This window comes from Chenopodium quinoa, unplaced genomic scaffold (genome assembly GCF_001683475.1).
Source record: "Chenopodium quinoa cultivar QQ74 unplaced genomic scaffold, ASM168347v1, whole genome shotgun sequence".
NCBI classification, from domain to species: Eukaryota; Viridiplantae; Streptophyta; class Magnoliopsida; order Caryophyllales; family Amaranthaceae; genus Chenopodium; species Chenopodium quinoa.
Genome location: NW_018744757.1, coordinates 1,799,151 through 1,813,467, shown reverse-complemented (window position 1 = coordinate 1,813,467; position 14,317 = coordinate 1,799,151). Strand labels below are relative to the sequence as shown.

Genomic DNA, 14,317 nt, shown 5'->3' with positions numbered 1-14,317 from the left:
ATTTTGCCACAAAAACAACAAACAACACAATGTAAGCAATAAACAATCATCATTCATCACAAATAACCAACCAAAATCCAATTTCAAACATTAAAACCATCAAAATACATACTACTACTATTCATGCCCATGAATTAACTAAAACATGCAATTATATGGTATAATAAGCAATTAAGAGTAAGAGTAGATGATTATACCATACAAGAAGCAAGTTAGAGCAATCTTTAGCCACCAATTTCCACTCACACGAAAAACCCCAAATAAGCTTCAACAATGGAGGAGAGAGAATGGTGGTTGTTATGGGTGAAATGTAGTATGAATTTGTTAAAATTAGAAGAATTACAAAAGGATTTGATGAATTGTGATGGAAATTTGGTTGAATTTGAGTGAAAATTTGATGAATGTGAGTAGAGTATGGTGCGGTTTTGATGAGGGTGAAGGGGTTTGTGTGCGTGAGAAAATGAGGGTGAAGGGGAAATGAGGGAAAAGAAAGAAGAAAGAGGAACAGATAGGCATGGCTGGGGGTGCGCGGCCGCGCAACCTGGAAGCGCACCTGCGCCAGTGTCGCGCGCGGCGGCACACGGGCTAGGCGCACCCGCGCCAGCTGCAGCTCCTCTTGCCTTTATCCTTGGTGCGTTCATGCGTGGGTACATCGATAACTATCATTCCGGGATTTTTGACCCCATCATAACAATCAGTTTCTAAATGTGAAAAATATGGGTTCAACACCCCAAATAATGGTAGCACCACGATGAACTCACCAAGTTCCAATTTCTTCAAAATTAAGCACACATTTCCTAACTTACCTTTCTAACAATTCCTACCCCTTTTACCTCAAAATTTCAATAAAATTGAACATAAAACACATCAAAAACTGCGAAACACCATTCCATAGCTCGTTCCACTTGATGTAATCCAACTCCAAGAATTCAACCTATATATCTAAAGTAAAAACAAGTGAAAGAAAATAAAAGAAACTAGAAGAAAGGAAATTAAGAAAAATTGAAATCAAAAGAAAAGGTTAGAAATCTCCGGGTTGCCTCCCGGGAAGCGCTTGCTTAAGGTCCTTAGCTCGACCCTTCCTCCAAATCACGGAGGGTCAATGAACACCACCTTGTCAAAGGTAGCGGATAGAAAAACTTCTCCTTCATTTTTAAGCAACCTCTCATTGTGCTTGACAAAACTTCACTAACTTGCACATCGAAAACAATCTTTTCATTTCTCATCTTCAATCTCATTCTCTTCTTCCTCGAAGCTCGTGCTTTCTTCTTGATTTTTTTTTCTTTTTGTAGACGGTTTCACACCATCTACCTCCATGGAATCCTCCTCTTCCTCTCGAGGGTACAGTCAAACCAATGAGGAATGTTGATCCCCTATTCGCTCATAGCCTTTGGAAGCTCCTTCTTATCTTCACTAACTTTCATGCAATCAAAACTCACAAGCACATCATCAAAGATATCATGAACATTGTTAGATGAAGAATCAATCACATACACATTATCAAAATAACGAAGGGAATCATCACTCTTGATTCCTTTCACAAGGGACACTAGTACATAATTAACCTTAAGTAACACCCAATGGTAACACTTTAAAAATTTCATGAGTGTTTGATTTTTGGGTAACACTTTTGTAACATTGTGATATACGGTAACATTTTTAGTAGCACTTTACTATTATGTAACACTTTATTGTAACACTTTGATATTAGGTAGCAGTTGGTTGTAACCCTTAATTTGATATGATTATTTTTTTTTTAAATCCAATACTCTTTGTCAAAAGATCGACCCTCATAGCCATAACCTCATTGTTGCCCTTATCTTGCTCTCGCTGCTCCACTATAGCCCCCGTCCATTGCAGCCTCCCTCCATCGCAACTCGTGCTCCAACTTGAAGACATACACAGCAACAACAACCCGTGCTCCAAGTTAAAGGGACAACGATTGCCACCCACAAAGACAGCGGTTTCCACCTCCTTGCCTCCATCCCTTAAATTAGGGTTGAGGTTAGTTCTGCTTTCTCTCCCTTCCATTATAAACATGAATTTGAGTAGCTAAAATTAGGGTTTCAATTCCCTCTCTCTAATCTTGTTGATGATTTCTTAATTTAATGTTGAATTCGCATATTAACATATTTAATTTTGCTATTTTCCATACTAAATTTTGCATGCATCTGAATTGGGTGAAGTTAGGATTTTTGTGTTTTTCTTTTTTTTTTTCAATTATGGCTGATTTGTTTTTCCTTTGTAATTTGATCTTTTGTTAACTAATCTGACCAATTTTAATTTAATTATGTTCTTTTCTAAATTGATTCCTGGTAAGCTTGTCGACAATCAAATAATTGTGGGCAAAAGAGATGCAGAAATCCAAAAAAATGCCATTTATAATTGAAGAGTTGGTGTTTCATATATAAGTTACTGCTGCTATTCCTACTACTTCCAACACCACCACTCTTGGCAAAGTGGCAAGGTTTTCTTTTATTTATTTATTTTATTCATCTTAAGCTCTTATTATATAATTGGATTTTTATTTTTCATTATCTCGATTATTTTTTACTTTTTCCTGATTATTTGTTACTTTGTAAGTAATTTATGATAACTGCATCAATTGTCACATTTTCCAGGCTTTAATTTTGTGGGGTAAAGATCATAATATTATGCAATTTACCCATTTTTCTAGATTTTGCTTGATTTTAGGATTTTAGGTGATTGATTAGTTATACTCTGTTTCTCTCTTTCTCATGGTTGCATAATCAGTTACCTCTAGTCAAGCTCTCAATTGTTAGGTTACATGACTAATTTAAGAAATTGGCAAGTGTGTGATAATGCCAATAGGGAACGTACAGGTTGTATGACAAAGAGGTCAATTAGGAGTTATATTGATGGAGAATTAGTCCATTAGAAGAGGCTACACGAGAATATGTATACTCTTACACCATGACTCATGAGTGTGGAGCTCTTATGGCCACAGGAAGGGCAGTCTTACTGTCCCAATATTCAAAGTATGTTCCCTGAAACAAAGAGTGAGCGCGCCGTGCTTCCTCCTCGTGATATACCAATGCTCCATGCTAGTCTTAAGCAAACACTTATACCCCCACTTGAATCACTTGATTGAGCTTCTCTCCACACCAACATTTTTGATAGCTTCTTGTCGACTTTAATAATTTGATCCTCGCTTCAAGAATGGAAGTGTCCTAAATAACTTTATCAGTTGTGATTCATTTCCCATTCTAGAAAATTAGACAATGTTCAAAAATCAGATAACACCCCCTTGCAAAAAACAGAGCAGTTTAGAATTCAGATTAGCTAGCAGGATATAGAAGGAACACTCAGAAAATATTTTCCCACATCAATGATTGCCAAGAAGATGGTAATAGCCTTGGGGGTCAATGGGTAGATCATAGCCTAAGTAGTATCTCATAATTTGTGTCGTCAATGAAGTCGCGTTCATGTAGCTTCTGCCCCACTCCAAAAGTCAAGATACAACTTTTTTACTCTGAAACCACAAGATATTTACTCTGTTTATATAATCAGTTACCTCTAGTCAAGATCTCAATTGTTAGGTTACATGACTAATTTAAGCAATTGGCAAGTGTGTGATAATGCCAATAGGGAACCTACAGGTGGTATGACAAAGAGGTGAATTAGGAGTTATATTCATGGAGAATTAGTCCTATCATGTAATCAATATATTGATTTATATTATGAATTAGTGGCTATGTATATTAACTAGAAACTACAATATTGTTTGAGCCTTAGAGGCCATGGTTTTTAAGTTTCTATACTTTTATATTTATTTTTCTTGAGTAGTTGTACAAGGACTAGTAATTTAGCATGATAGTCTTACTTTACCGTAAAGTGGTACCCTGAGTTATACAATGTGACTAAAGTTTGAATGAGTAATTAGAATATCCATTTACTTAGTGCTAGCAAGGCACGTGATTTATCCAAATCCACTATGTTAGTGTATTATTCCTATTCATCTTTCTTCACAAAGAGGTGGAAATTCGAGTTAAAGCATGAGATAAGTGTATATTAATCTCTATGAACTTGTTATGAGAAAAGTAAAGGCAAGTTATGTATTACTCATAGCTAGAAGTCTAGAATTTAATTTTTCTTGCGATCTGAATGCTTGTAATGGTAAATCTAAAGTAAAAAGTCAGTGACCAGCTAATGATTTCTGGCTGGGTTTATGTAAAAGGAGAATAGGTGATCTAAAGGGAACCACCTTTTTCATTTGTTAGACCTCAAATCACCCCTGCTAATCAACCTCACTAGCAAATTTCAGTCTCTATAAGCGAGTTTGATATGACGATTTCGTAAGTACTTTCCTATTTTCTTACCCTCTTTATTCTTTGTTTATTTCTTCAATATCCTCATTTTATTTGTGATTCTTTATCGATAAAATTGTTACTCTTTGATTTTATTTGAATTTCATGTTTTTACCTATATTTTGATATTTATCTTGTAATCTTGTCGCATATCATTAGTGTTGTTAAACCTATTTATTTGTCAATTTGTTTTCTGTTTTGGTTAATTTTGTATGAATCTTTTTGGTAATTTCTTACAAATTTTAAAATCCATACCTTCATTAAGGAGTACGTCCTGTAGGTTTTTAGGGGAATTATCAGTTTCAATTTTCTAGATACACCTCATTTATATAAAAAGATACCTGAAATTGGTAAAGTAACCAAGCTAAAATTTCTAGTAAAAACTTTGGAACTAATTTTTGTTCATGTGAAATACAATTTTAAATAATTGATCTTAAAAAGCAATTGAGAATTTGAATTAACTTGTCACTGCAATCGCCAATAAGCCTGCCCAAGTATTAGTATGGTTTTCACTCTTTTTTTTTTTTGTTTACTATTGTATTCTACCAGTAATAAGCAATCTTTAAGCAATAACTCTTACATATGATACAATGAAGCCAATTAGTACTAGGACCAACAGTTACAGGGGTAAATATTCATAATGAAAAAGTTTAAATTATTCTACAGTAATATATGAGACTAAATCCTAATCAATTTACAGATTATTAAGGATGAAATTACTAAAGGTTATTACTGTTAGTTTGTTGGAAATTTTTTCTCATAGTATTTATGTTATACTGGCTCCTTTTCCTTTTATTGTTTGATTTTCATGATAATTCAATGGCTCACTATCTATCTCTCGATGTGGCAAGACCTACATCGTTTGCTCTTGTAATTGAGATGGCCATGACAATTGTTGAGGAGAGTGGAGGACAATACCATGTTTTACTCATTATTGCAGATGGGCAGGTATTTGCTTTCTTTTAATTTGAAGTGTGGGTTGATCAATTTCTTTGAGCTTCTATTTTTTGCACTATAAGATCTGTATGAATTGGCTGAAATGTTATGTTGACAAATGAACTTGCATTGCTCTTGGTATATGGTGCTCAATTTATCTGTTATAGATTTATAGGGCCGTAATAAAATATGACCTAACATGATCAAGATTGATTTGGACGGTTTTACATTATAGGCTTATGTATACATTTTTTGTGTTCACTTGTTATGCCTAATTATGTTTCTATGTTTAACTTTAGTGTATATTTGATTGGTTTTTAATTTTATTTTTTTGCTTATTGTGCAGATTGATTGAAGACAAAAATACTCGTAAATCTTCAAGCAATTAGTAGAAGATATAGAGAAACTTGATTTCATTAGTTTATTTCCTTGGAGTTGTTGTGCAGTTTTGTTCTTTTTTGTATAGTAATAGTGTAATGGATTACTATTAAGTTTTGATTTATTTGGTTTTATCTTGTATTTGACTTCACCTTACCAATTAAATATTGAATTTATTTTTATTGATAATGAATGTATCTTGTTGTGAACATGTGAAGTACTTCGTATCATTTTGTGATTTTTGTAATAATAAAACTAAATTAAAAATAATAATGTAACCCATTAATTAATAAGGTGTTACATTAGTGTGCAAAAAGTGATACATAAAGTGTTAATATGTGTAAAAATATGAAATAAAATGTTACCTAATAACTAAAAAGGTGTTACATAAGTTTGCAAAAGTGACACACAAAGTCAGATAAAGTGTTACTATATAAATGAAAATGATACTAAAGATAAGTGTTACATAAGAAATTAAAAGTAACACTTTTAAAATGATACTAATAATATAAAAAGTGTTACATATGAGGTTTTATAATAACACTTTTAAAAGTGTTACTATACATTACTTAAAGTGTTACATAAGTCCAAAGGTAACATGGGCGGATGTATCACCCACTAAAGTGTTACCTATTGTCTTTAATAACACTTTTACCACTTTATATAACACTTTTTGGGTGTTACTTAAGTTCAATTATGTACTAGTGGGATAAGGACTCATGCATTGGTTTTAGCTCAAAACTCTCTTTCTTGTTACCAACTCTCAAGGTAATTCGGCCTCCCTTAACATCAATCAAAGCTCCCGAAGTTGCTAGGAATGGTCTCCCTAAGATAATAGGGATGTGGTCATCTTCTTCTATTTCAAGCACAATGAAATCAACGGGGATTGTAAAACCACCTATCTTTAGGGGAACATTCTCAACTTTTCCCTTGGGAAACTTGATGGACCTATCGGCCAATTGCAAAGTCATGTTGGTAGGAAGTTCTCCTAGCTTTAGCTTCTTGAAGACCGAGAAAGGCATTATGCTCACACTAGCACCCAAATCACATAAAGCATTCTCAAATATCTTACTCTTGATTTTGCAAGGAATGGAGAAATTATACGGATCTTTCATCTTCTTAGGGAGGTCATTGTGAATCAAAGCACTACAACACTCACCAAGCTCCACCGAATCTATCTCATTACAATCTCTCTTTCCACTCAAGATATCCTTAAGGAACTTGGAATATCTAGGCATTTGTGTCATGGCTTCGGTAAGAGGGATAGAAAGATGGACCTCCTTCAACATTTCAAGAAATCTCCCAAATTATTCATCTAGTTTGTTCCTCATAAACTTTTGGGGATATGGAAGGTCGGGTTTTCTCACTTCCTCTTGCTTTTTCGCATGGCTCTCTTCTTTGATCACATCTCTTGACACATCCTCCTCTTTTTGCTCACTTGAAACACTCTTCTTCTTGTCCTCCTCACAATCCCTAGAAACTCTCTCTTAAAGAACTCTTCCACTCCTTGTGGTGATGGAATAAATGGGTTTCTTTGGATCAACTCCTTTAAAAGGAAATGAAGAAGGACTAGCTCAATCTTTCAAAGTGTTTGATAGTTGGGTGATTTGTGTCTCAAGCATTTTGTTATGTGTCATGATCTCATTAAATTTCTTATCGCTCACCGCCATATAGGTGTTCAAAATTTTTGTTTGATTTTCAATTATCTCCTCCAAATTGTACTTGGATGATTGAGAATAGGAATTTTCACCAACACCTTGAGACTTTGGACCAAATCCGGGTGGGGGTCCCCTTTGATTGTTTTGAAAATTTCCCCTATTTTGATTGTTCAAATTGCCTCGATTTTAATTGTTGCCAAAATTTTGGTTTTGGCCACCAAAGCCTTGAGATTGGCTTTGATTTCCATACCCTTGGCCTTGGTTTTGATTCCCATAACCTTGGTTATTATAGTTGCCTCGAAAATTTTGGTTTCCTTGGTTCCTATAATTACCATTGTTATAGTTATCAAATCCACCTTGTTGGTGAGAATTTCTATTTCCAAAGTTTCTTGGTCCATCAAACCTTTGACCATAGTTATTGTTTGAGACAAAATTCACATGTTCACATTCATTACTCTCACCATCATCAAGATTTTCAAACTCATTTGAACAAGTAGAAGCATCATGGTCATAAGGCCCACAATTATCACAAAACAAGCATCCATTGGGAATATTGTTGGAAGTAGAAAGAGGAGTAGAGTTAGAAGATGTACCTCTCCCTTTAATGTGGGAGTGATGACCTTTTACATTGGAAGTTGCACTCACAAGCTTGGCCTTGATTATTGTCATCTCCTTCCCCAAACTTGCAATTTGAGAGGATAGATTGTTGATGGCATTATGGTGATCAACCAAGTAAACCGTTGATCCATTCTTGCTTGAAGACTCTCTTTCTCCTTCTTTCCAATCCATGTAATGGCGCACCACATCTTCTATAATGTCCACAACCTCTTCTTCAGTTTTGTTCATGATTGGGCCTCCGGCTCCCGCATCAAGACACGATTTGCCTTGAGGACTCAACCCTCAATAGAAAATTTGAATGATTTAATAGGTTGGGATGCCATGATGGGGACATTCTCTTTGATACTCCTTATACCTTTACCAAGCTTCATCCAAGCTCTCACTAGGTTTTTGCTTGAAACTTTGGATCAAAACTCTTGCCTCCGCCGTTTTCTTTTGGGGGTAAAACCTAGACAAGAATTCCTTGGTAACTTCATCCCATGTTCTAAGAGAATTTGGCTTGACCTCCTTGTCAAACCATTCCAAAGCTCGAACTATGATAGAGAAGGGGAACAACTTGAGCCGAATAAACTCTTGAGAAACACCATTCACTTTGATAGTGTTGCAATACTTCTCAAACCCTTTGAGATGGTTTAGCGAAGTCTCAATCTTAGCCCCACTAAATTATCTTCTTTCAATCAAAGTGATCATGGCCAGTCTTATTTTAAAGTCATTTGTCGGTGTTGTTGGAAAAGCAATCCCACTTTCAAACCTATATGCACCGGGAGTTCCCAACTCCTTCAAAGCAACTCTTGGATTATCTCCCATGCTTACTTGATCCTCTTCTTCTCTTTCTTGGTGAATTTCTTCTCTTGGAGAGCTTGGACTCAAAGAACGATTAGCAACCCTTATCCTTGTTATTGTTCTCTCGATTTCCGGATCAAATGGCACTAAAGTCCTTCCTCTTATCCTACGCATACAAAAACTCAAAGCAAATATCAATAGCACGGCTTCAAATGTAGCCTAAAGAGAAAAATCTTTTTGTATTTTTGAGATTAAGGTGAAATAGACTCAAAAAAAATAGCAATCATCTACGCCATTCCCCGGAAACGGCGCCATTTTTTACCCTAAGGCGAGACTAGGTCGTTGAAAACTAATCTACCCTTGGTCAAAACAAAATTTATAATCTCTCAACACACCCCTACACAAAGCATAGATTAAGTCGAGGGTCGAACCACTAGGAATGGGAAATGAATGCTAAAGTCAAACCTCAGCTATTTCGAAGCAATAAAGTGAGGTGTGTGTATCCAAAACAATCAAACAATCAAATTGAAATCAAATTTAACAAGCACTAGAGTTAGGAGCCGCATGTACTCGGAATATACATAGCTAATTGGGATTGGAGATGACTAAGTCAAGTGTTGCGAGGGAAAATCAACTAAGCAATCAAGAGAGTAAGGTAGGCTAATCTCCTAGAGGTCAAGCTTAGCTAACTACGAGAGACTCTAACTAGGAACCTTGCAAACCTACTCAATCGACAAAAGCAAGCCACATATCAATTTTTCGTATCAATACAAGCTTACAATGCATTCTAGTGCAATAAATCAAAGTTAGCTACTCTTCAATTAATCACACACATGCACTTAATCAATCAACCAATTTAATCACAACATCAACTCCATCAATTTCCCCCAATTAGCATCAATCCATCCCTCATACATGCTTCACCATTCCCCTAGCAAAAGAACTACTCACAATCCATTGAAATTAAGATCAAAACTAAGCTAATCAACAATTTCATCATCATCATATAAATAGAACTAATTCAATCACAAATTCAATTCAAACTTAAACCATCAACAAAACAATTGAAATGATAAGCTAAGAATTGCATTAAAGTAAAATAAATCCTTACAAACTTGCTTCAATTCAATGGAGGAAATGCTAGAATTAACAATCTTCAATCATCAATCAACAATCAAGAACTTCTCTCTCTACAATCTAGAGTTTCTCTCTCTAAAATTCTAGCCTAATTTCTGAATTAATTCACTCTAATGATTCTATCATTATTCTCTCTCTAAAAATAGAAAGAAAATCTATATATAGAAAAACTAACTAAGAGAAGTTAGTTAGATCATCCCTAAATAAACTCATACAAGCGCGGCCAACCATAAGGGAGAGCGCGGCCAACCAGAGGGAGGCGCGCCCGCGCCATCAGGTTGTGCCATGGTCGCACGCGCCCGGGCCTGGGAGCAGGGGAGCCCTCTTCCTTATCATTCCGATGCTCTTCGTGCGTTCCACTTAATGCTCTTGATAAACACGAAACCTTGCAGTTTCTAAACTCCATGTTTGCGGGTTCAAGACTAGAAATCATGCCTCCACGGCTTGAATGCACAGCTCAAGGATTTTAGGAACTTGCACTTTTCCATGCTTGAGCTTCAAATGGAGACCACTAGGCATCCTCATCAATGCCAAAATTGGGAAGGGGCTCGGGAAACTTGGAAAACGACCTTAACCTGAAAAATAAAGGAAAACGAGCAAATAAAAGAGAAAATAACAAAATAAACCAAGAAATGCATAAAGAAAGAAATCAAACTAAGAAAATGCAAACTAAAAGAAATAAAGAGTAAAATCAAGGAAAAGCTTAGTAAAAGAGCTATAGAATAGCATGAAATTCATCCTAAAGAGAACCAAATGAGTGCCATAAATGACACTCATCAGCGTTACAAGAATGATTTAAGATCGCAAAACGTTCTGAATCATTCTCTGTCCCTATCGCTACTTTGACTTTTGTTTTCGAAAATTGCGTTTCTCCAAACTCAGTCAAAGTGGGGGCTTCTATAGACACCCAAATGTGTCTCCCTAAAACCAATCCCAGTGATGAATACCTTTCACGTCATTTGAGTATCGAACGAAGTGAAAATGTCGAAAGTCTAGTGATGAGGATATTTTTATTAAAATATTTCTCTTTCTGTTTTCAAAAATATTTCTTTTCTTACTCCTATTTATGAAAAATAGCCGGTCCAATTTGGTTTGGTCAATAATAAAGGTCCAATAATAGTATAGTTAGATTGGGCTCGAAAAGAGCTTTCTAACGATATATTTTAGGCCCAATTCCAATGACTTATGAGGAAGTTATGGATTAAATTAGATTAGGCCCAATGATTTTAAAGGTGGACCGATGATATAGAGGAGGGCCTATTAATTATATTTTTAAAGAATGGTTTATTTAGAATAAAATATATTAAATCTGATTTCAAAGACTGCTCGGACGCTTAATTACCTGCAACCGGAGTTAAAGGTAATTACGCGTGGAAAAGTGCGTTGATTTTTGGACCAGTGCGAGACGACAGAGTCGTCGCCAGGCGCTGACCTTCGTCGCCTAGCGACGAGTTTGTCGTCTGGTGCTGGCTCCTGTCGTTTGCGATATGAGGCATTTTATTTTAATATGATTTTTCGTCAATTCCATGCTATTTTTCTTATAAATAGGGGTCTTATCTTCCTGTTTTCAAATCCATCTACATTCACAATCTTCTCTCTCTCTCTATAAAAGCTAGAAGCTTTCTCTCTCTCTTCATTTTCTAAATCTTCCCTCTTACAAAATTCCTCATTCATTAGCTTTAGAAACACCTAGCCATGTTCGAAGTTACCTTCGCCCTAGATATGAAAGAAAGAGGTACGAGGCATCGAAGTAAATACTTTAATTGTTTTATTGCTCTTTTGATATGGAATCATGCTTAGATTGTTTTATTGATTCCTAGTATCATGTTAGGATGTTTTATTGCTTCCTAGTATCATGTTTAAGGATAATTAAGTTTCTAATATCATGTATGATTATTGTGATGCTTCCTATTTCTTTCCTAATATCATGTTAGTATCATTTTAGGGCTAAAGCTTTAATCTTTATTGTTTAGTGACATGCTAGGGTTTGTTATTAATCATGTTAGTATAATGCCTAGGGTCTTGCTATTATGCTTTAACATGATTATGATAATTATGATTATGATTAAGATGATGATCGTTATTATGTTGCTTTATATATTTATTGTTATTGATTGATCACACCTTTTATGCATATTGAAAGGGAATTTGTACCTGTAATCACGCTTAATAAGATAATTAATAATCTTGTTTAGGGTTAATATGATTATAATTCAAGTGATCGCCAATAATAGACTTATTTGTGCATTAATATTCAACCAACATAGATTAAACAGGTTTAGGGTAAACTTATTGATTGTATGTTAGTCAGGAAGCGCACATGAATAAGAGAAAAATAAAGTAAAGGCCTATTTTTAGGGCAGGTTCAATCTCTTTTAGGTTGGATTTGTACCTTCATCCCCGAACTTCCAATCATGGTTCCAGACCTATTGGATTTTACGATCTTCTGGATCGTTAAGGGGTGTAACCTTCACCCTGTGACAATTTACAAGTTCCTAAAACTTGTTGGCGACTCTTTTACTCTAACTTCCTTCCCTTTGGACGCCACCATGCTTAAGTGTATGATCACAGCGGGGCTCAAGTGAGGGATGATTTGAAATATTCCCTACACCGATGCATATGGTAAAATTTTTGGTTATCTTCAGTTATTTTATGGAAGTAATCAAGCATAGTCATCGCATCTCCGTCTTTCAACTTCAGCCATGTCTTCCTATTCACAATATTATACATGTCTTTTTTTTAAAACCCCACATTTTCTGCTCCATTCCTGTGGTGGGCTAGATTATTGAAAATATGAGGAATAGAGGATCCGGTTTCATAATCATTTCCAATTCTCTTCTCCACTGCCTTGTTTATTTTGTCTTTTTTGTACATTTTTGAGTCCTGGGGTTCTACTCTGTGGTTATGATTGTTATTTACATTATTAACCACCTTCCATTCACCAAACTCATTCATGGACGCATATAAAACAATAGGACACTCACACTTCTTAGACTTTCTTTTGACCAAAGGGTCATGAGTCACAGCCACCCTCTTCCCATTTACTACACTCTTATACTTTGTTGTGTCATAGGCCTCACACTTAAACACATAATTGCAGAAATTTTTGGGTGATGACCCATCCTTTTTAAGCATGGTGCCACCAGCACACACCACACCAAATCATTCTTGTTTCCCGTACTCCCTATAGTATCTATACAGTTCATCCCAAGTGGAAAACACCATTCCAACTGCAGGTGCATCCACTTTCATAGCAAGACAGCCACCATCATCCTTATCCACAACATTTTCCCTTACACGAGTACCAAAAGTAATCATACAGTCATCCTCTTCACCGCCTTCAATAAAATCAGTGATCATACATTCATCCTCATCACCATCCAACACCTCGTAAACCTCAACATCATTGTTACCCAACTCGTCATCATCAAAACAACAATCAACATCATTTTCCAAATGTACATTTTTTACCAACTCAATATTCTGCATATAGTACATGTACCAGTAACTAATTCAATCCTTTCCCAACAAACAATTAACTTGTAAAAAAAAATACCAACATAACATATTAATATACTATATCATTTTTTAAAAAAATTACCAACAAACTACAAAAGTATACCAACAACAAATACATATTGCTATCAATTTTACAACTCGAAAGGAGATAGGGCCTATTCTCATACGTTTATTTTCATTTCAATTCAATTCAGTTCAATTCAGCTTAGTTAAGTTAAGTTCAGTTCAGTTCAGTTCACTTTAGCTCCTAATTTCCTTCTCTTATAAAATATTTATTTCAATTTAGTTCAATTTAATTCAGTTCAGCTCAGTTCAGTTCAACTGAGTTTAGTCAATGAGAACAGGCCCATAATCAAGACTTTCAACCAGCATTTATCAAATGAAGCAATTACATGGATCTTAACAATATTCAGTCGATTCTTAACACATATATCAGCACATTCATTGCACAAATTTACTACAAAGATTTACCACCAACAAAACAATACAACACAACACAAATTCACTCCACACAAATAGCATTTAACAATTACCCAGTACTCATATTACCCATTACTTATAGCTAATCGAGGCACATTCACATTCACTTACAATTTTGCAAATCTAAATCAACTACAAATTCCAAAATATAAATTCTAATTATTCAAGGAAACACAATGACGTACAAGATCTAGTCGACGCTTGACGCTAACATTCTCCTCCTCCATTGTCGGCGAACTCCAACCGAATTCCTTTGTCGAAGCTACTTAACTCCTCCAATCTCCTCCTCCAGTGGCCTCGTTCACCTCATTTTCTATTACTCTTTTTATAAAATATCGTTTCCCGTTACACTCACGTGTCCCCTTTCTATTTTCTTTTATTTGCCTTTATTTTTAAAATAGTGGCGAAATTACAATGGTACTCCCTGCTAGAACTCTTTCCGTTTCTAGTTGCTAGATGTCGAGAACCCCACTTCTGTTT

The 14,317-nt window shown here is 35.3% G+C and overlaps 2 protein-coding genes across 5 annotated transcripts; one reads left to right on the top strand and one right to left on the bottom strand.

Moving 5' to 3' along the window:
* The first annotated feature begins 1,696 nt into the window (after window positions 1-1,696).
* Window positions 1,697-5,793, top strand: LOC110703740 (E3 ubiquitin-protein ligase RGLG4-like). 4 transcript variants are annotated; one of them, XR_002507764.1, is made up of 3 exons: window positions 1,697-2,004; window positions 4,199-5,276; window positions 5,611-5,793. XR_002507764.1 is itself a non-coding variant. In XM_021881523.1 (3 exons), the coding sequence occupies exons 1-3, from the start codon at window positions 1,742-1,744 to the stop codon at window positions 5,617-5,619; spliced, it is 369 nt and encodes a 122-aa protein (XP_021737215.1). In that variant the 5' UTR covers window positions 1,699-1,741; the 3' UTR covers window positions 5,620-5,793. The 4 variants fall into 4 exon arrangements, 1 of the variants encoding a protein (XP_021737215.1); XR_002507763.1 differs by having other exon boundaries at window positions 1,698-2,004; window positions 2,321-5,276; XR_002507762.1 differs by having other exon boundaries at window positions 1,699-4,316; window positions 5,180-5,276.
* A 550-nt stretch (window positions 5,794-6,343) lies between these two features.
* On the bottom strand, window positions 6,344-6,931 carry LOC110703756. Its single transcript, XM_021881542.1, has one exon. The coding sequence runs from the start codon at window positions 6,929-6,931 to the stop codon at window positions 6,344-6,346; it is 588 nt and encodes a 195-aa protein (XP_021737234.1).
* Window positions 6,932-14,317: the final 7,386 nt, after the last annotated feature.